General features: G+C 42.5%; 1 protein-coding gene across 13 annotated transcripts in view; it reads left to right on the top strand.

Annotated features, from left to right (window-relative positions):
* Positions 1-17,389, top strand: part of TRPM3 (transient receptor potential cation channel subfamily M member 3) — a 427,187-nt gene extending 409,798 nt beyond the window's left edge. For all 13 annotated transcript variants that reach the window (XM_077344811.1, XM_077344812.1, XM_077344814.1 and 10 more), the window contains 4 exons: positions 5,434-5,584; positions 8,250-8,449; positions 9,990-10,122; positions 14,875-17,389. In XM_077344811.1, coding sequence (XP_077200926.1) covers positions 5,434-5,584; positions 8,250-8,449; positions 9,990-10,122; positions 14,875-16,324 — 1,934 coding nt within the window. In that variant the 3' untranslated portion in view covers positions 16,325-17,389. The remainder of the gene's footprint in view (positions 1-5,433; positions 5,585-8,249; positions 8,450-9,989; positions 10,123-14,874) is intronic.
* Positions 17,390-23,425: the final 6,036 nt, after the last annotated feature.

Below are 23,425 nucleotides of genomic sequence, written 5' to 3' on the forward strand. Positions count from 1 at the left end.
GCATATTGTAGTTGTTAAAGAATTATAGTAGTCAACTCAATATGAAAAGCTAATAGTCCTTTAAGACTCAAAATATATTTATTTATTATGTTTTTATCCTATCCTTCCTCAATCATGACACTCGGCACAGCATACAAAAGGCTAAAGGGGATTTCCCAGGCAGTCACTGACTAGTCCCAGGCGTACTTAACCAAACTTGCATTATCCTGTACCTTCCAAACATAGATGAAAATCTCTTACAGAAATGATGGGGACAGATTCAAGTAGCTGGGGAGGGGCTTATGTATTAACAGTTTTTGAGAGGATTGGAAAATTATTCTAATGTTCTATGCTCATCAAAGAATATGAATTAATTTCATTTTAAATTCTCTGTGAAATCAGTTTAAAAAGAAACTGAAGATATCGTCCATGGCTATCAGTCTTTTAAAGCTAATTTTTAAAATTAGAAATCCTTTATTTTAAAATACTGTAAAAGATGGACATAGCCAAGGTTTTCACTATGCTCCATTTCTTGCTTTTCACAAATTTTCCAGAGTTTTAATTGTAAATTAACAATGCTGTGGATTCAGCCAAATTACTATATTCATTGCTTTATGACTGCTGTGAAATCCTCAAACAACCTAATTCAATCAATTCCAAACTGTGTGCTGGCCACAAGAGAACACCTAGTGTGCCATGAGACATAAATTACTTTGAAAAGCAATGATTCCAGTGAGTCCAACAAGTGCCCACCCACGAAGCAGTCTTCAGCCCACTGTCTTTGTGTGATTTCCTGTATTGGCCTTGCATCCCTCCATTCAGCCCATGCCAAGAGGCAGGGATATTGCTGTATCAGGAATGCTTAGATCTTTTCATCGCTCTGATAACAGATATGTGGTACAGGAAGCACAGAAAATGGGCCTCCGTGATGGCAGATGCTTCTTGTCCTCTCACACTTGAAAAGAAAACTTTCTAGGGACTGAAGAAAAACAATTGTGTCTTGGCTATCAGATATTTGGGGGACATTTGCTGAATCTTTTCTTGTGCTACTGCAAGACTTGGTTGGATTTTTAAAGTCCCGTTTGTCTACATAGTTTAAGGGACTGAGAAGCTCCTGCCATGGTTTACTTATGATAATGAACAGGTCTGGAACACTAAAGCCAAGCTTAAACAGGCAGCTAATTGACCAAGTATGCAGATAGAACATTCCTTAAATTTATTACACAGATAAAAGAATGTTGCCCTCATTTGGAAGGTCATTAATCAATAGCTAGTACATAGTGCACCCATACCACACTGATATGTACAATTAATGCAGAAAGGAAACTTTATTGTAGTACTAAGATGTGGCACCCCCTTCAAGGATCGCTGCCTTGTTGTGGCAAGGGGGCTTGCGTAGTTCAGTGAAGCTATGAGCTATGCCGTGCAGGGTCACCCAAGACGGACAGGTCATAGCTGAGAGCTCTGACAAAAGGTGATCCACTGGAGAAGGAAATGGCAAACCACTCCAGTATTTTTGCCATGAAAACTCTATGGACAGTTCCAATAGGCATAACGATATGACGCTGGAAGATGAGCCCCTCAGGTCGGAAGGTGTCCAATATGCTACTGGGGATGAGCAGACGGCTAGTACGAGTAGCGCCAGAATGAATGAAGCGGCTGGGCCAAAGCCGAAAGGACGCTCAGTTGTGGAAGTAACTGGTGGCGAAAAGACAGTCCGATGCTGTAAAGATTTTTATTCCATAGGAACCTGGAACGTCAGATCCATGAATCAAGGCAAGCTGGACGTGGTCAAACAAGAAATGACAAGACTGAACATCGACATTTTAGGAATCAGTGAACTAAAATGGACAGGAATGGGTGAATTTAATTCAGATGACCATCAGGTATACTACTGTGGACAAGAATCTCGCAGAAGAAATGGAGTAGCCTTCATAATCAATAAGAGAGTAGGAAAAGCAGTCTTGGGATACAATCCCCAAAATGACAGAATGATCTCAGTTCGAATCCAAGGCAAACCATTCAACATCACAGTGATCCAGGTCTATGCCCCAACCACTGCTGCTGAAGAGGATGAAGTTGATCAGTTCTATGAAGCCCTACAACACCTTCTAGAAGCAACGCCAAAAAATGATGTGCTTATCATCATGGGGGATTGGAATGCTAAAGTAGGAAGCCAAAAGATAACTGGGATAACAGGCAAGTTTGGCCTTGGAGTACAAAATGAAGCAGGGCACAGGCTGGTAGAATTTTGTCAAGAGAATACAATGGTCATAGCAAACACTCTTTTCCAACAACCCAAGAGACGACTCTACACATGGACATCACCAGACGGTCAACACAGAAATCAGATTGACTATGTGCTCTGCAGCCAAAGATGGAAAAGTTCTATCCAGTCAATAAAAACAAGACCAGGAGCTGATTGTGGTTCAGATCATGAGCTTCTTGTTGCAAAATTTAGGCTTAAATTGAAGAAAGTAGGGAAAAGCACTAGGCCACTCAGGTATGAACTAAATCATATCCCCGACGAATACACAGTAGAGGTGACAAATAGATTTAAGGAATTAGATCTGATAGACAGAGTGCCTGAAGAACTATGGACGGAGGTTCGCAACATTGTACAAGAGGTAGCAACTAAAACCATCCCAAAGAAAAAGAAATGCAAGAAATCAAAATGGCTGTCTGAGGAAGCTTTACAAATAGCTAAGGAGAGAAGGGAAGTGAAAGGCAAGGGAGAAAGAGAAAGATACACCCAATTGAATGCAGAATTCCAGAGAAAAGCTAGAAGAGATAAGAATGCCTTCTTAAATGAACAGTGCAAACAAATAGAAGAAAACAATAGAATGGGGAGGACCAGAGATCTTTTCAAGAAAATTGGAGATATGAAGAGAACGTTTCATGCAAAGTTGGGTATGATAAGGGACCAAAATGGTAGGGACCTCACAGAAGCAGAAGAGATTAAACAAAGGTGGCAAAATTATACAGAACAACTATACAAGAGCGAGCTTAACATCCCTGATGACCACAGTGGGGTAGTTACTGACCTGGAGCCAGACATCCTGGAATGTGAAGTCAAATGGGCCTTAGAAAGTCTGAGCAACAATAAAGCTAGTGGTGGTGACAGCATTCCAGTTGAACTATTCAAAATCTTAAAAGACGATGCAGTAAAAGTGCTACACTCAATATGCCAGCAAATTTGGAAAACTCAACAATGGCCACAGGATTGGAAAAGGTCAGTTTACATTCCAATCCCAAAGAAGGGCAATGCCAAAGAATGTTCAAACTACCGCACCATTGCACTCATTTCTCATGCTAGCAAAGTTATGCTCAAAATCCTACAAGCTAGGCTCCAGCAATATGTGGACCAAGAACTTCCAGAAGTACAGGCAGGATTTCGAAGAAGCAGAGGAACTAGAGATCAAATTGCCAACATACGCTGGATCATGGAGAAAGCTAGGGAGTACCAGAAGAACGTCTACTTCTGCTTCATTGACTATGCTAAAGCCTTTGATTGTGTGGAGCACAACAAACTGTGGCAAGTTCTTAAAGAGATGGGAATACCAGAGCATCTTATTTGTCTTTTGAGAAATTTATATGCAGGTCAAGAAGCAACAGTGAGAACTGAACATGGAATCACTGATTGGTTCAAAATTGAGAAAGGAGTTCGGCAAGGCTGTATACTGTCGCCTTGCCTATTTAACTTGTATGCAGAGCACATCATGAGAAATGCGGGATTAGAGGAGTCACAAATTGGGATCAAGATTGCAGGGAGAAATATCAACAACCTCAGATATGCAGATGATACCACTCTAATGGCAGAAAGTGAAGAGGAACTAAAGAGCCTGTTGATGCGGGTGAAGGAGGAGAGTGCAAAGGTTGGCTTGAAACTCAACATCAAGAAAACAAAGATCATGGCATCCGGCCCTCTCAATTCCTGGCAAATAGATGGGGAAGAAATGGAGATAGTGACAGATTTTATTTTCCTGGGCTCCAAGATCACTGCAGATGGGGACTGCAGCAAAGAAATTAAAAGACGCTTGCTCTTGGGGAGGAAAGCTATGGCAAATCTAGACAGCATCCTAAAAAGCAGAGACATCACCCTGCCAACAAAAGTGCGTTTAGTCAAGGCTATGGTCTTCCCAGTTGCAATGTATGGCTGCGAAAGTTGGACCATAAGGAAGGCCGAGCGTCAAAGAATTGAGGCTTTTGAACTCTGGTGCTGGAGAAGACTCTTGCGAGTCCCTTGGACTGCAAGGCGAACAAACCGGTCAGTCCTAGAGGAGATCAACCCTGACTGCTCTTTAGAAGGCCAGATCCTGAAGATGAAACTCAAATACTTTGGCCACCTCATGAGAAGGAAGGACTCCCTGGAGAAGAGCCTAATGCTGGGAGCGATCGAGGGCAAAAGAAGAAGGGGACGACAGAGAATGAGGTGGCTGGATGGAGTCACTGAAGCAGTAGGTACAAACTTAAATGGACTCCGAGGAATGGTGGAGGACAGGAAGGCCTGGAGGATCATTGTCCATGGGGTCGCGATGGGTCGGACACGACTTCGCACATAACAACATAACAAAGATGTGGCATCATGTGGACCAATGCTCTCTCTTACCCGCTGTAGTTCATCTCTGGGTGCATAGTGTTATGCTTCTGTTATCCCACGCCTGAAAGTGGATTTCTGGGCCTGTTTTATAACAACCTGCAAAGAGTTGCCTTCACCCAAACCAAAAATCACACCTAAAAGAGAGGAGGAGATAGTTTGCTAAAATGAGTCAGGGAACTGCATACCTTTTCCCACCTCAAAATGAATGGCAATGATCCAAAGTGAAAGCAACTGTCCGCTATGAACACAGGCCAGAGACATTCAGCACTGGCTCATCTCTCTCCCTCCCCAGCCTACCACCACCAGTTTGTTTCTAGGAATGATGTCAAAAGTCATGAGTGGAATTAAAATAATGTGTCATTATGGAGGGGGGAGGGGAACCCAACAACAACATTGTGCTTCTGTGTACCTTTATTCCTGCATATTTCACTGGTTAAATGATTTCTTGCTTTTATTGTTGTTTGGGGAATACTATTGTCCCATCTAATTTTTAGCAAAAGGCCATGTTTGTGTGTTACCGAGCAGACTTATGAAGAATATAATAAGAAGCTAGGAAGTGTTAGGGGAAAAAACAGCTCCAACTGAAGTCAATAAGTCTGAACATTTCTTGTTTCTCTTTAAAAATCCATTTGAATAATAAGGCTTAAAAGTACAGGTATTCTTTCTGCGATACATTTTCAAAGTAATTGATAATAATTAAGTCTCTTATTGTAAAGAGGTAGGACCAGTGGAATCCTCTTCCAGGGGTTTGTGAGGTTTTGAAATACATTCTGTTTTTCAGTATTTAATAGCTTTGGTTAAAGGTTTTGAAAATTAAGATTCATTTTCATTCTCCTTCTTCTGTTTCTTCTCAGCTCCTTGTGGTCAAAATGAAACACGAGAGGATGGTAAAATAATTCAGCTGCCACCCTGCAAAACAGGAGCATGGATTGTCCCTGCCATCATGGCTTGCTACCTCTTAGTTGCAAACATACTTCTGGTGAATCTACTCATTGCTGTCTTTAAGTGAGTTTCACAGTCCTGTGTTGCTTTTTTAATTTTCAGCAACTTGTAGTAAACATTGTGCATATGAGCATTGAATGTGCAATGCTATTCTTTTCCATGCCACTGAAGTAACATGAGAAATGCCAACCCATACAGGAGGAGTCTGTGCTACCACTCTGTAATAGCCTATGATAATCTCTGTTGTATAAGAAACAGTAGATCTGGTGTTAGAAAGAAATCTCCCAACAAGGAACATCTACATAAGGGGCGAGAATCCATGGCCACGGCACCAGAGCAGCGAAGCCCAGCTCTGAGGCCCGCTTGTTGCTCTGGCACTGCAGCCATTGGCGAGTGTCTTCCAAGGCCGCTCCTGCTTCTTGGATTAAAAATTACAATTAAGAAATATCATTAAAGCATATATTCATATTTATAGCTGTTGCAGTTAATAGTTACACATGTTATGACCAATGATCAAACACATTTCAATTCAAATAATACACAAAAACTCTTTCAACATCCAAAATAAAATATTAAAAATGCCAGGCAGGTAGTGTTGAACGAAGCCCCAAATAATAAATGCTAGGCAGGTAGTGTTTGTTTTTGGCTCTGCACATGAGAACACACCAAGAACGTTACTTCAGCCCAGGACAGAAGGCTGGTTCTCAGCCAATATGATTTATGACTGTGAGCACCATATTCTCTGAGAATTGAATTACATATACTGTTTGGAGCTTTCCTTTTTATGACTCAAACATTATTTGCCTGGCTTTTATTATGTTTTATATTGAAATATTGAAAAAAAAATTGCATGTGTATTATTTATTTGGCCACTGAAAAAGAACCTCTGGGTCAAAATGTATTTGATCATCTATCTTAAATAATTTTAAAATGTGATGAGTGCTTCCTATGTCATGCTGGCCTCCTAACTGGCCCAGGGGGGAAGGCCCTCCTACTGAGAGCCAATCAGGGGGCTGGCATGCTTCAGACGTGACACTCATCTCCTCGCCACCACTGGAGGATCGTAAGACTGCCTGCCTTCTCTGTGGAGGCTGTGCCACTGCCGCCAGCCCCCTTGCCACTAACGGCCTGGGAAGCCCACCTGCCTCCTCCATGGAGGCTACACCACTGTTGCCTGCCCCCTCCCTAGGCTGAGAAACCTACCTGCCTACTCCACAGAGACCATGCTGCTGCCACCCACCCCTACACTGCATGTGTTGGCTGTGAGTCCAGCCTGGCCTTGCCAGTCCTCAGCAGTTGTGAGGGGGCAGCAGAGCTCAACAGGGCTTCTGCAAAAAGGATGCCCACCCTTCCCATCCCCCAGCAGCCCCAGTGCTCTCACCCCACTCCTGCCCACCGATGGGTTTAGTGGAGGCTGGGCGAGAATGCTCCGAACCACCTCTGTCACTATTATCCCCCTGCTCCTGGCTGTTGAAGGGGCTAGCAAGCACCGACCATGCACACTGTGAGCCTCCTGCACTGCTCTCACCCCACTCCTGGCCACCCCACTCCTGGCTCAGCAGGCATGCTCTGACCCCGTGACACTGTTCTCATCCTGCTCCTGACCACTGCCGGGGCCAGCAAAGGCTGAGCAGGCATCCTCTGTTCTGGCTTTGCTGTTCTCACTCCGCTCCCTGCCCCCACCAGCAGCGGTGAGGGCTTAGCACACTGCCACAAGAGACAGCAGAGACCATGCAGGTGCTCCTAAACCACCCCACCACTCTCCTTGATCTCCTAGCCACAGTAGGGGGAGATGCTGAAGGGGCACCCCCCCCCCTGTTCTCATTGACATCCTAGATGCCAAGAGAGTTCAGGGGCCCACCAAGGCCCCCCCCCCAGCCTGTTTTTAAAATGGGTTTCCCTGTTAGTTGGTCATAAAATGTGTAACTGTTAATGTTATTCTTGGGAATTGTACATATAACAATTCATAGGTTGCTGTAAATTTAGATTTATGTTTTTAATGATATTTTTGTTTGTCATTTTTAATCCTGCTTTTGTGCACTAGATAATAAATCATTATGTTTTATTCTAATTTTCAGTTTGTTCAAGCTTTGGGTGCCTTGGTAGAAAATGGGTCCATCTAGGGTGCTCAGAGTTCTCAAGTTACACTAACAGCAGAGGAAAGAGAAATGTTCCTTCCTAACATGCAATTTCAGAATGGTCAAAGTTGACAAAAATAACAAATTTGGATTGTACAGGAATTGTACTTAAGAAAGGTTATGAATACTTTTTAAAATTTTGTTTCGAGTTCTCATGCCATGTTCTGATGACCAAATGTTAAATTTTTACAGATATACCCCTAAGATTTTTAAAGTGTAAAATTAAAAATGTAATGTGTAAATGTGACCAGGTATTTTAAAACACCTACATTAGGTGGACATTTTTATCAGAGAGCCAAGAATGGCTATAATGCCAAGTGCAGTATAAGCTCATCTGTTTCCAGGTGCTCTGCTAGGCTAAACTGGCAATTGCCACTCATTCTCGCTTCCCTGTCATTCCTCAGGGTCTCCTATCCCCCAGAAACAACGTTTTGTGGATGTCAGTTGGAGGGAGGAGGGAGGAAAGTTCCAATCTGTCATAGAAAAATTAAGTTTGGATCAATCCCATTGTGTGGATTGTTACCACATTAAATTTTTAGAAGATTCAGCTGCTCATCAGAGATCAAGTTCTTCTTTTTTTCTTGTTTTAGCAACACATTTTTTGAAGTCAAATCCATATCAAACCAAGTATGGAAGTTTCAGAGGTATCAGCTTATTATGACATTCCATGAAAGACCAGTCTTGCCCCCTCCTCTGATTATCTTCAGTCACATGACTATGATATGTCAACATATATGCTGCAGGTGGCGGAAACATGAAGGTGACCCAGATGAGACAGACTATGGGTTGAGTAAGTTGCATTCTATTTCTTCTTTGCAGATGTGTAAAAATGAGTAAGACTTATTCAGATTAACTTTGTTATCTATAAGTTCATAGACCATCATAGCCCCAGGTTTTCTAAGGTTTCATTCATCACAGTCACAGATTTTCTACATTAGGTTGTTGGAATGGTAGCACCATCATCACAAAATCCACATATGTTTTTACATAGTTATTTTCTTGTATGTAGTAATTCTCAGGAAGATAGGTGGGCAAAGAAAAAGCTTCAAAGAGAGAAAGATTAGAAAACATGGATGGGAGAGAAAAGTCTGGAAAAAGATGTGGGGAAGAAAATGCAGGCAGCAGAGGTAGTGTTAGAAAATGCTACCACGTCACAGCTGACTTTGAGCGACCCCATAGGGTTTTCAAGGCAAGTGAGAATTAGAAGTGGTTTATCATTGCTTATCTCTGACCGATTATGCAAAGGGTGAAAAGGCTGTGCTGGTGGTGGCAGGTCGGGAGGGCTAATCCCTGATTGTGCCTGACGCTGCCTCCATCCCGGCCACCTCCCAGCCCTGGTCTGACTCAGCATGCTGGATGGCCTGTGGTAAGTGAACATGGATACATCCGCGTTTGCTGTGATGCCGCGGTCACCATCTGTGGCCCTGCCAGGACAGCCCTGCACATAACAGAAGAGTTGGGCCTTTTGGCCCAGCTCCTTACCCAACCTATGGTGTCCCTGCAGGGACACCCAACGCCCATGTTGGCTTTGTGGAGCCCCTGAGCTGTATGGGCATTCTCCTATCCCCACGATGGCAGAAGAGTGGCATGCCTCTCTCCTGTCATTGTGCAGTGAGGCCCCCATACCTCCCACTCTCCCCACCACCGCCACACAGTGCAGTAGGCTCTTCCAGCCCCGGCATTGTGCATGCATGTGTCCTGCATCGGGGCAGTCCACATTCACCGGGGGATTCCATCCCCCATGTGTACTCCAGAAGCGGCGGGGGATGCCATCCCACCATAAGGACCCATCAACAGCCGCATCAGGCTGCTGTCGTGTATAATCAGTCTATGTGTAGTAACCCTGCATTTCCTTGGTGGTCTCCCACCTAAGCCAACCCAGCTTAGCTTCTGAGATCCAACAAGATCAGACTAGGCAAGGTCAAAGAGAGGACTTATGAAAAGTGTGGAGGGATGGGGATGAAAAAAGCCTGCAAAGAAAGAGAGTGGATACCTGGAGACAGGGGCTAGGAAAAAGGAGGAAAGCAGAGGGGAAGCCTGAAAAGAAAGCAGCAGAGACCAGTGTGGAGGAACACAATATTCCTACCCTGTGAATTTTGAGGGTCCCCTGCTTATACTATCCAACTCTGATGATATAATGCTGCTGTTCAGATCTGGCATTACTCTGCAAGCCATAAGTTCTTATATAAAGTCTCTTTAAGTTACTAATTAGAAAATACTTGAAATTTTAAAAAATCATCAAATCGGCAGCACCTTGTGAAGTGTTATAATGAAGGTTAATTAATTTCTTTTAAATACTGGTTTATTATTACCTCCTGTGTCTTGTATAGAACTTTTTATAACCGATGATGAACTGAAGAAAGTTCATGACTTTGAGGAACAATGCATAGAAGAATATTTCAGAGAGAAAGAGGATAGATTCAATTCTTCTAATGATGAAAGAATCCGTGTTACATCTGAAAGGTACCTTGCTTTTCATTTTCTATATAGTCTATAGCTTGTCATTTGTCACTTTCAGCATTTCCTGTTCTTTGGAAAGGAAAAGGCTTTATAATGCATAATTATTATGAAAATAATCAACAAGACTTATTTCTCTTTGCCTCTCCATAAATGAAATAAAAAACAATGACATTGCTGAAGTTGCTATATCACTTTTGGGTATAATTTTGGTGTGACATAGGGCAACTCTAGGAATAACTGGAAACCATGGTTTTAGCACATATTCCTGGAACTACCCTTTGTCACCTACAGATTTTACCCAGAAGTGACATAGCAACTTTGGTGACATCACTGATGTCACACCCCTCCCTCGATGTCCCTGACCCCAGCCCTCCCACCAATATCCATGCTCAATTTGGCAATCTTAAGTGATAATAATGCACATGTGCATACACTGGCAAGATACGATACACACATGTGGACATATCCAGACTGAGCAATAAAATAACAGTATTTACAGAAACAATCATCATCATTACAAAACAATACAGATTGAAACAGAGAACATGTTGATAAATATAATAAATTACAAAATGCATATATCCAATAAGGACAACTATAAATACAATATGAGCCTCTTGTGGCACAGAGTGGTAAGCGGCAGAAAAGCTGTCTAAAGCTGCCTATTCACGAGGTTGGGAGTTCAATCCCAACAGCCGGCTCAAGGTTGACTCAGCCTTCCATCCTTCCGAGGTCGGTAAAATGAGTACCCAGCTTGCTGGGGGGTAAAATGGTAATGACTGGGGAAGGGAATGGCAAACCACCCTGTATTGAGTCTGCCAAGAAAACGCTAGAGGGCGTCACCCCAAGGGTCAGACATGACTCGGTACTTGCACAGGGGATACCTTTACCTTTATAAATACAATGTATTAATACTTAATTACATCTAACTATCAAGCAAACTACAGATAAAACATATATGGAAAAAGTCAAAAGACAACTCTGTGTGTGTGTGTGTGTGTGTGTGAGAGAGAGAGAGAGAGAGAGAGAGAGAGAGAGAGAGAGAGAAATCTTATAGCCATGGTGAAATTGCATATCTCAAAACTTCTGAGTATACATTTTCTGATGATCAGAAAATGGATCACTGAAAATATAACAATACTTTTAGTATTACAAGGAGTTTAGGTTGGTATACTTTTTACAAATATTTCTCTGTGCAAGGTATAAACAGAAGTTTGGCTGAATGTCATTAATTACTAGATGAAAATATACCAAAACCTGATTAGTCTGATTCCTTTTCTCTCAGCTGCGCCATATGCAGGATGATCTACTAAGGTGTTTAAAAACTAATCATAAGCCTAGATCCAGAACAACTTCTACAGGTGGGATTGAAAAAAGTTAAGTTCTTGGTCAATTAGTGCCTCATTGATATTGAAATCCTGAGTGAGTTGGCAATTCTACCAAAGCCATACTGTACCCTAAAACCCTGGGCTGGAATTTCAGCTGCCCGTTATTTATCAACCATCAGTTTTGCTAGAAAAAATGCAATCATATTTTTACCACTTCCCTAAATCAGATAATTACTTTCCATATGTCTAGTTACAGTTAACAGTTGTAGAATTTAGCCAATAATAAATGGTAAATTAAATCGCACACCACCAGTATTCTGGATGCCTCCTTGACTATGGAGGCCCAAGTCACTAGAGTAGCCCAGTTGGCATTTTTTCATCTATGCCAGGCATAGCACCCTATCTGTAACAGGAATATCTGGCCACAGTGATCCACACGACGGTCACCTCCAGACTAGATTTCTGTAATTCACTGTTCTTGACTCGGAAAATGCAGCTCATACAAAGTGCAGCTGCCAGGGTTCTCACTGGAACACCATGGAGAGCCCATATCCACCCAGTGCTGAAGAAGCTGCATTGCTTACTAATTGAATACTTGGTCACATTCAAGGTTTTTAGTCTTGGCCATTCGCAGTCTGGGCCCTGTGTATTTGCAGGACCATTTAACCTTCTATGCCCCCTGCAGAGCTTTGCGCTCTGCGGGGACAAATAGTTGGTGATCTCAGGCCTTTTGAGGAGCACCTGGATTAGATGAAGGCCCTGACTGAGCTATCATAGTTCCGCAAACACTGCAAAATGGAGCTCTTCCATCAAGCATTTGGTTGAGGCTGGGCCAAGAGAAATATTTCCCCCATCCAGTGTTCCAATAGCTGATTCCATCTTCCCTGGTTACAGAGAGCAGCTGATTGGAAACTTGACGGGGTTAGGAATAGGGGGTTGGGTGGAGGGGCCTTCTGGAGTGGTTGGGGAGGGTGAGAGGAGGTTCTTTGTGTTTTATTGATTTTATCGTATTTTGATTGATGTTATTATTATTATTATTATTATTATTATTATTATTATTATTATTAGATTTATATCCCGCCACTCCCTTGTTGTGAGTCACTGTGAGCTAGCTGCATAGGAGCTGTAGCATAGAAATTTAATTAATAAATAAATAAACAAATAAATTGTGTTGCATGTATCTAAAGCCTTCAAAAGTAGATATATATTAATTTAAATTTACAGCTTAATAAAATTAAATATTTTAAATTCATTAATAATGTTATCAAAACCAAGAAATTCTGATGCCTATAATGGTTTCATAAGCAAGTATCAGTACTCTGTTTTGTTAACATCAATTGACATTTAATATATCTTACAAAATATTTCCCACTTTCTTTATGTATTCTTTCATTCATTTATGTGTCATATTTATAGGCCGCTACTCCCAGCCAGCCAGCTCATAGCAGCTAACAACAGATAAAAAGTAATAAGATAATACCCTGAAAATGCTACCCTTCCAACACTAGTCAGACCCACCCTCTCCTGCCCCCCCCCCAGTTGTACAATAATAATGGTGGACTGAGAATGATGAATGTAAGAGGCTCCAGGCAGATGGACCCATTTGCTGGGAATGCTTGAGGAGGGGCAGATCTCCATGATCCACCCAGCCTCAACCAAAGGCCTGGTGGAAGAGCTCCATTTTAAGGGCCCTGCAAAACCTAGCTCCCACAGGGCCTTCAGATCTTGTGGGAGCTCATTCCACCAGGCCTGGGCCTGGGCCAGGTGAATCTCACAGGGACCAGGGATCTCCAATCTGTTGGCCATTGGGAAACACAATGCCCTGTGTGGGGCATGAAGAGACAATGTAAATGTTTATGGGGCATAATGCAGATATTTGTGGTACAAAAATGTAGTATAATGGACCATAGGCTGCAAAATATATTATTTTTAACTAAGACAGTGCTAGTAATTATGAGCAAAATCCTAAAAAAAATTGTCTCAAACAGTTGTTACACATTAACTGAAATACTTGCAGTGGACAGAGTTAGTATTCCAGAAGATGAAATATGAAATATGGTTTATTTAAGATGAAATATGAAATATCCATATATGATTATCTGTATAAGCCAACTGAAGCAATAGGTGCACTGAAGCAGTTGGTGCAAACTTAAATGGACTCCGGGGAATGGTAGAGGACAGGAAGGCCTGGAGGATCATTGTCCATGGGGTCGCGATGGGTCGGACACGACTTCGCACCTAACAACAACAACATAAGCCAGCAGTCCTTCAACTTGTTATATCTGCAGTAACTTTTGGAGTCCTTAGAAAAGGAAATGGGTATCACTATACAATGGTTGGCACAGGGAGTGGGGCAGTAACAAAATGTTGGGAAGTTTCACAGAGTTTTAAGAGGTTACGAACACTGTATTGTCTTATGACTGAGGTAGCTCCTTTCAAATGGGCACTGCCTGCAGATGAAACCTCCTGGATGATTCTGAAGTACCTCTTTTCAAAGGAGACTAAACAAAACTTGAACTGCCTCTCCTTCAGGGAGAGGTTTTCACAAATAGCCATCTCCCAAGGTAGCCCAGGCTGGCTGACTGGGTGCTCACTTGGCTGCAGATACAGCAGGAAAAAGTGAAAGGGAATTTTATCAGAACCTAGAAGTGATGCATGATTGTCTAAGAACCCCCAAAGAAAGGGATTCCCAGAGGAATGCTGTTCCCTCCCCTTTCTTTCACCACAACAGCAAGCAAGCCCTGAACCACCTGGCTCGTGGGTAACTTGGGACATGGCTGAGTCAGCTGGCTGGGAGAGTGCTTGGGACACCCTAAGTCATTCAAAGCCCTTGGAATGGATTTTTTATTTCAGTTTCCAAATAGATTGGAGAGTTTGCTCCCTGCAAAGCCATAACTACAGTTATAAGAATATCTCAGCTTATGGCTAAACCAAGAGCACACAGCTGTGATGCCCCTTCCCTGAGGTGAACCCCTAACTCCCTATAGCCAGCTAGATGTAGTGGTTAAGAGCAGCAGCCTGTAATCTCTCAGAGCTCTCTCAGCCTCACTTGCCTCACAAGGTGTCTGTTGTGGGGAGAGCAAGGGTAAGCAATTATAAATTGCTTTGAGACTCTTTGGGGTACTAAAAAGCAGGGTTCAAAAGAACAGCTCTTCTTCATTTATTTTGTTTTATTTTCCTGTTCCATTCTAAACAATTCAGATTTTATCCTCAAAGTTAAAAAAGCAAATGGCAAAATAAGCACAGGAAACATAGGCACCATTCTGGGGTCAGTAGTATAGGACCTGAAGACTAAGTATCTTGAGTAAGGAACTACTTGTCTTGTTCAAAAGTAACTGCTCTCTCTCTCTCTCTCTCTCTCTCTCTCTCTCTCTCTCTCTTACTCTCTCTCTCTCTCTCTCTTACTCTCTCTCCCCCCCCCCCCCAGGGTAGAGAATATGGCTATGCGACTGGAAGAAGTGAATGAACGAGAGCATTGCATGAAGGCTTCACTTCAGACTGTAGACATCCGACTGGCTCAGCTGGAAGATATGATTGGGCGAATGGCTACAGCGTTAGATAAGCTGACTGGCACGGAGAGGGGAGAAACCACTAAGATACGGTCCCGAACATCCTCTGACTGTACTGACGCAGCCTACATTGTCAGACAGAGCAGTTTCAACAGCCAGGAAGGGAACACTTATAAACTTCAAGAGAGTATTGATCCCCCTGGAGAAGAGTCTATGTCACCAACCTCTCCGACAGTAATGCCCCGCTTACGAAGTCACTCCTTCTATGCAGTGAATATGAAGGACAAGTGCGGGTTGGAGAAGTTTGAAAGTATTTTTAAAGAAAGAGCAGTGAGCCTTCATCGTGCTAGTAGCTCTCACTCAGTGTCAAAAGAGCAAAAAGTACCTTTAGTGCCTACAAGCACACTGTCAATTGCTCCAGACTCCAGAAGGCCTTCCTCCTGCATAGACATTTATGTCTCTGCCATGGATGAACTGCAGTCTGCTATAGAACCTCTAGACAGTTCAATGAACATACTTGGAACTGGAGACCCAGCTCTCCAAGCTCAGATAGCTTCTAGCGTTCTCTCAAGTAGCGCCTATGTAAGTGGTACTCCTGGTGACAAAATTTCAGGAAGGAGTATTGATTATGAAGACCCCTCTTCAATGGAAACAAGAGTTTTTTCTTCAGACTATTCACAAATCACAGACAGTCAAAACCCCTGGGACTCTGACCCTCCCTTGTATCATACTTTAGAGCGATCTAAAAGCAGCAGATACCTGGCTACTTCCCCATTTCTTCTGGAGGAGCCACCTATAGTCAAATCCCAGAGTTTCATGTTCTCTCCTTCTAGAAGCTACTTTAGCAGCCTTGGAGTGCCAGTCAAAACAGCAGAGTACACAAGCATTACAGACTGCATAGACACCAGGTGTGTCAGTGCTCCTCAAACCATTGCAGAAAGGTCCAGCTTTCCTGGAACTCATGGAGACAAAATAGATGACTTAGGATGCTGCCACCCAGAGAGAGAAGCAGAACTAAGTCACCCGAGCTCTGATAATGAGGATACTGAAGCCAAAGAAAAAAGAGCAGTTTCCTTGTCGCCTCAAGATAGTAGCAATACATCAAGAACACTGTCCAATAATATACTGCTTCCAAAAATAGAGCGGGCCAACAGTTACTCTGCAGATGAATCCAACTTGTTATATGCACACACGAGGAAAAGCTACTCCATCAGCGACAAACTTGATAGGCAGCGCAATGCAACAAGCCTCCGAAATACGTTCCAGAGGAGCAGGTCATCGAAACCGGAGAGCAGGGGGGACACCTTGTCTATGAGAAGACTCTCAAGAACAGGCGCCTTCCATAGCTTTGAGAGCAAGCACAGTTAGGGGTAACACGTGTGTAACTAGAAGAATTGCCTGAGAATATTGTCTGCTATCCAGTTTGTTTCTTTAGCAGAATATATGTCAGCAACAGCTGGCATCTGCCACCAGTCAAGTTAGCACTTTGGCAATCTCAGTGCCAAGCACTGAGGTTCTAGATCTTGACTTCATTGGCATTTGCACTTAATGGGGGGGGGGGGGATTATAAAGACTATTTTTAAAAACCTTTATGACATCATGCATAAATGGGTGAATAATTTCAGAAATCTGCCTTTTGAAAATGGAATATATTGGTTAAACCAGGCTTTCTCAACCAGGGTTTCATGAAACCCTGGGGTTTCCTGACATCCCTAGAAAGGTTTCCCAAATAGGTGGGACTTAGTTAATTTTTAATATATTTTTACAATTTGTTAAACATTTATCAGGTGATATGACCATATATTGTCATGCCCACCTCCCCCCCCTCATGGCCAGTGATGGGCTTGGATGGGGTGGGAAGGGGAGGGGCCCCAGGTGGGTGTGTACACAGCTATGCTTCCTAACCATATTCTGCACAATTGTGCCACTTCTGGGGCTTCTGAACGCCTGAAGAATGTTTCAGGGTTTCTCAACAGTAAAAAAGTTGAGAAAGGCTGGGTTAAACAAACAAAAACAAAACAACATGTATGCTAAAGGGTAATATTTTCATTTGGACATACATCAGAAACATCATTGTGATGGCTCATGAAGGGCATCTTTGTACTATTCTATAGAAACCGAAGGCAAATCCAACTTTAAATTCCCCTGGTCTTCTCACATCCCTATATTTCTATCTAATCAATGTAAAGTGGAGCAAGTTACCAATCACCCAGAGTTCACTTGTCTCTTTTTTTGTATTACCTGCTAGTGCCACAGATCTTTATATTTTGAAGAAGGGAAGAAATGCCTTTTGTATAGCAGCATGAAGGAAAGGGAAGAATTTCTGTTTAAATAACTAGTCATGTGATTTCCTGTATTAAACAGGCATTTTAGCACAGTTGAGCAAGCTCAGGATGAATGTAATTAAGTGGAAGAGTAAATATTTATTTTTTTTAATTATCACTTGTCCTCAGTTTAGAAAGTACTTCATGGAACCTTGTGCTAAACTGGTGGAAATAAGAGCAGGACTGATTCCATGTTCTCCCTGTTCTGTGCAACATTTCCATATTTTTATTCATTGTGACTTGAGGGGAGGGAGTTGTTGCCATGTTGTTCTAATCTAACTTTTCCACCATTGAGTTCCCAACAGTTCTTGTCAAGGCACAGCTGTAACAACCTTTCAATAATTATAGTCCTGTATGGAAGCTTATCACATGGTGAGCACAGAACAACTGGAGATGTTGAATGATGTTCTTTTCTGACTGAACAAAGACTTTTAGAGGTTAGTTAGAGCACCAAAGTGAAATTAAGATTTTGGATAACTGCGAAAGCCATTCCTTTAATATATGCTTCCATTGTACAGAAAGGCAAAATAGCAAAAGAGTACACCCCTCCCTGGAAGGCAAGAGCCACTCCCCCACCCCCTCCCTCAGGCCTCTCTTCGAAGAGCATCCACTCCAACAGTAATCCACTGAGATTAGAGGTGCTAAATTACTGCTGATAACACAGGTTCATACAGCAATGAGATCACGGTGCCCTCCAGAAAATGACACTGTAATTATGAAACACATTTAAGGAAATAGTGCAATAATTATGTAGTGCAATGCTACGTCTCATACAAACTTTTTTCTCTGCTTCATTGCTGATTAATATATCAATTGGGTTTTAAAATATGCTTTGCTCAGCATTCTAAATGGCATTGCCTCAATTCCTTTTAGCATTTTTAATAATCTCCATCTCCAACTTAAATAGTTTGTGTATCAGCTCTCTTCCAAAGGATTCCCGTGTCATAAAGTATAAGCATTCAATTGTGGATGTCTACATTTGTGTAGTCCAGCAAGGGATGAAAGATGGGGATGAAAGGAGACATTATAAGCAGCCAGTCTTTGAACATAGTTGCATGCTGATTTAAAATACAAAAACAACAGCAACTTCCCCTGCTGACTGGAGTCTTTCATTAATCTCACAGTCCTATTATAGTTACCCGATTTATTTGCAGTGTGCTGTTCTGAAATCTTTTGTCATAGGTCAAGAGAAGTATTTGTGCCTGGCCTGAGTGCGTGACAACCATCACTTAGGATGTGCTGATTGATAAAGCCCAAGGACAAAGCAATGCATTTTCTGTGATAAATGGCCTGAAATTTGCCAACTTTTACAGAGAACTAAGTAGACATTACACCCAAGAAGGTGGGTTATAGCCCTGATGCCAAGTTTTTGCTTAATAAAAGCAACTTCAGCAAGGGGGTCACTTAACCCTCTGTCATCTACTGTTTCCCCAGTTTAAATCACACCCAAAGAACTTCCTTTTCCCTGAGATTTCAAATGCTTTTTTTTTTGCCAGCGCTGGCTTTAAAATAAAAAAGTCAGCACTCTGGTGCATGTCTCTTGTACAATGCATAAGTTTGGTCACCATATCTTAAATTTTGTACTAAAAAGTTAGTGTTCCAATGCTTTTTATCTTTAATTACTCTTTTACCCAGCCACTTTCATGCTCACTGTAGTCATTCCAAATTAATCTGCTTAATAGTAGAACTTCCCATAATTTTGACAATATCTGGTGAATTAGTAATTAGTGGGATTATTAGAATGTAACCCCATTCTGCTTCAATTATGCATTGGGGCAGCCCAGAACTGTATTGAATGTATGTAAATACATTCATTGTTTTACAGCCACTCTGTTTCCATTGTGCAATGGAAGGGCACTTTTGCTAACCTGGAAGATGGTAAAGTTATCTTCAGCTTCTTGCCAGTGCTGCATTGCAATCTATTTCCAACAGTCCCCTATCATTTACAAAGATCTTCAAGAAGACAAAGAGGCAAATACCCATTCTGGGAACCTGTGTAGAATCTGCACTGGGCTTTTTATCCTCAGTGATCCTGAATTAAAGAAAGTCATCTACACATTATTCGATTTCCATGTTGATATTTAGCGCTTTAAATTTTTCCTTGGCAATGTCTATGACTAATCAGCAGTGACACTACTTTTCTCCCACAAAATCCAGGAGTGGATATAGCTCGCTACATTTGAGGAATCTGATCTGAGAGCCCCAGTATTAAGTGTAGATCTCTGCATTTTGCTGGATTAACTTCCTCCCTGGTGCCCCCAATGCTGACATAGCAAAGCAGTCTGTTGCTGATTGGTCAGGGCATAAGTTAAAAGACTGCCTGGTTCCCAGTTGCCATTCTGTCACAAGACTTATTTTTGCCTGCATTATGGGATCTGTTTTAAAGTGACTACACTCCAAAAGGCCACACTTCTATGAACAGAGATTTGCCTCTTGGATTTACTTTCCCTTCCTTGTTCTCTGTGAAGCTGCTACCTCCCCTCCACTCCCCCCCCTGCTCCCCTCTGCAAGCAGCCTCGTGCTCCACTTGCCCTCCCCCGGGTTGCTCTGGATGTAGACTCAGGACTAGTCAAAAGGCAGGAAATAAAGTACTCTCCAGCCTTGTGCTCCTTCAATGCCAGCTGGAGCTTCACCCACCCCCCACCCCCATCAAGCAGGAAGGAGACTGAAAATTGGGACAGTACCAATGCAAAAGGGCAACGTGTTTAAAATCGGGGGAAAGGAAGGCTGTAGATATGGGTTCAAATCGACCAGAATTTGGCAAGATTTACCGTGGAAAAAATGTAAGTGCATATTGTAACTAGCTTGGTGACAGTAATGGTTCACATATTGACTCAGGAGCTGGAGACACTTCAGTATGCCATAAGACTTACTGGATGATCATGGGCACTCACTCTTGCTCAAAGTAACCTACCTCATAGAGTAGAGGTGAGAATAAAATGGTAGTAAAGTGACTTATATATGAACTCCCTAAAAAAATGCCAAGATAAAAATGGATTGAATAAATAGTTCCATTTGTGGTTCTCTAGAGCCAAGTACCATGAATACTCTTAAATGTCAGCATTCATAAAAAGCTTCTTAAAGACCTCTTCAAATGTTTCAGTTTTCTACATTAAACTTACTTAGGTAGGAATATTTAGGTAGCTGTTAGTTGTACTACTTTTATTGAGCTGTAAAGGAGAGTCCTTCATTCAGCTAGCTAGCTCTATCATTTCCAGCACAGTGGCTAGTAGAGTTGTGCACTTCAGCATCCGAAGTGGCCATTCCAGGCCAAAGCAGCAAGCACCGTGGCGCAGGGGAGAAGGGAAGGTGCCGGTGGCAGTACGCAACCCAGCACCTGCACACAGGTGCAGAGCTCTGCACATGCATGTGTGTGCTGAGTGGCATGCCGGCACCACCCCTCCCCCCCCCCCATACCACAGAACTGGCTGCTTCAGCCTGGAACAGCCGCTTTGGATGCCGAAGCGCCCAAACCTAGTGGCTAGTTGGTAAAGAGGGCTGCTGAGTATAATGTTTGTGACAATACCTTTTGACTCTAGATTAGTATTCCTTCCCTCCCTCATACACTTTATTCAGCAAAACTGCAATAAATATTCCATCATTCACTTTGTATCTTCTTTCTGAAGTAAAATATACATGGATATTGATAGATAATTCAGAATTACCTTACAATTGTGTTCTTTCCAAGCCAATATGTTGTATAAATAATTAAAATAAAATTGAAATCCCTGGTACAAGGAATGAATAATCTTTGGGTGTGATCATAACCATGTTCTCAAATAGTAAGCTTACTTGAACTAGGGATATGCACAAACCAAACCATGAGAACTGAACTAAAATTTGTGCAAATTTTTGCGTTATTCATGGTTCATAAACCAAAATTCATGACAACTTTCCACAAACTTTTAATGCAGTTCACAGCAGATCCAGCTTGATGTAGTTGCTAGGAGCACTAATTTCTAATCTGGCAAGCCAGGTTTGATTCTCTGCTCCCCCACATGTAGCCAGCTGGGTGACCTTGGGCTCATCACAACACAGAAAGACCTGTTCTGACCAAGCAGTAATATCAGGGCTCTCTCAGGCCCATTATGCACGGCCGCCGAAACGGCAATTTCGGGTCACGTGGAAAACGCGGAGGGGGAAGACGCGACACATACCGGTTATGCACGGGGCGGGGCGCAACGGCGGCAAAACCCAGAGTAACCGATTATGCACGCGCCGATCCGGGCGCCGCTTCTGGTTGCGCCCCGCTCACCCGGAAGCTGCGCTTTCTTCCGCGTTTCACTGACGCGGCTTTTTCGGCGGCATGCACCGAAGCTGCAGCCAGTTGCAGCCGGCTCCGTGCGTTATCCGTGATTTTAGTCGCCGCCATTCCACCCCGAATGTGCGCTAAAACCCCCGTGCATAATGGGTCTCAGCCTCACCTGCCTCACTGAATTCTGTTGTGGGGAGAGGAAAGGGAAGGTGATTGTAAGCCTATTTGAGACTCCTTCTGGTAGAGAAAAGCGGCATATAAGAACCAACTTGTCTTTTTTCTTCTTTTGTATAGAACAGAACAAAGGGTTTAAAGGGACTCTGAATCCCTTTACACTCCGGCTTTCTGTTTCCTATAAAAGCTGCAAAAACAGCTAGTCAACTATTTTGGGCTGTCTAGTGCAATGGGAGTACACATGGAAAGACCACAACAGATGAGCAGTAGGGTGCAATCACTTGCCACCATTCAACTGTTTTTCAGGCTTTAAGGGACTGCACAAAATAGCCCTGTTTAAAAGGACTGAACCATAAACTAACCCTCTGGTTCAGTTCGATGTGTGGTTCAGTTCATGAACTGCATTTTTCTGGTTCATGCCTACCCCTAACTTGAATGGTAAAGTATACTAGTGAAATATTTACATGCTGCCACTTTAATGATCAAGGGCCCATTCACACATTACAAAATTCGCATGATCAAGGTCCCATTCACACATCACAAAATTCACACATGATCTAGGAGTTTAAAATTAAAGTCATATTTTACAACAAACCAAAGTTTGTTGCTTTCTCTGAATTTAACAAACTATAGTTGGTTCCTTACCCTCTGGAACCAATTGTAATTTGTAGTTTAATCCTTTTTGGAAAGGAAAAAGAATGAGCCATAGCTTGCTGTGAAAGTCTAGGCCTAAGAGAGAAGGGGGGGGGGAAGGGAAGGAACAGAAGAGCCACAAAATCTACCATGCTTGTTCATGTAACAACAAAAATATGGTTTATTGTTATATCATAACCATGCCATTGTGAAGTAAACTGAAGTGAAATGTTTTACTGCAGGAATAAGCTACTATATTTGGGGACATAGCTGTGGTACAATCTTACTTTTTTTCTTTTAAAGATGTCAAGGTGAATATGTAAAAGGTAAAGGTAAAGGTATCCCCTGTGCAAGCACCGAGTCATGTCTGACCCTTGGGGTGACGCCCTCCAGCGTTTTCATGGCAGACTCAATACGGGGTGGTTTGCCAGTGCCTTCCCCAGTCATTACCGCTTACCCCCCAGCAAGCTGGGTACTCATTTTACCGACCTCGGAAGGATGGAAGGCTGAGTCAACCTTGAGCCGGCTGCTGGGATTGAACCCCCAGCCTCATGGGCAAAGCTTTCAGACAGCTGCCTTACCACTCTGCGCCACAAGAGGCTCTGGTGAATATGTAGGGCAGTATATAAAAGATGTATTGAACAAACTTTTCCCAGTTATTCCTAAATAGCCTCTTCTGATGGCTACTCTAAATATGTCCTGTAAATACAGAGGTTTTGTGGTATCAGTACCCCGGCCTGTAATTTACCATGTTGATTTGCTCGGCCTGGACCCTTCCTCCAAAGAAAAGAGTCCTCTTTTTTCCGTCCAGCATTAGATTCTCTTCTGTTCATGCCAACTGCCACACTTAGCTGAGTGAACACATACGCACACATTTTAATATCCTATACAATCTGCTTTATTGCCTTCTGGGTGGGAGAGGAGGAATGAGTACGGCATTGTTTATTCAAACAATTGAGGATGGGAGGAGATATTGAAAGACTAAACAAACATAAAAATGCAGGTATTTCAAATTCAAAAAATTCCCCAAAAATTAAATTTAAAAAACCAAAAATTCTAACATTCAAATGAAGAAGAAAGCCA

The sequence above is a fragment of the Paroedura picta genome, chromosome 7 (assembly GCF_049243985.1).
Source record: "Paroedura picta isolate Pp20150507F chromosome 7, Ppicta_v3.0, whole genome shotgun sequence".
In the NCBI taxonomy this organism is placed as follows: domain Eukaryota; kingdom Metazoa; phylum Chordata; class Lepidosauria; order Squamata; family Gekkonidae; genus Paroedura; species Paroedura picta.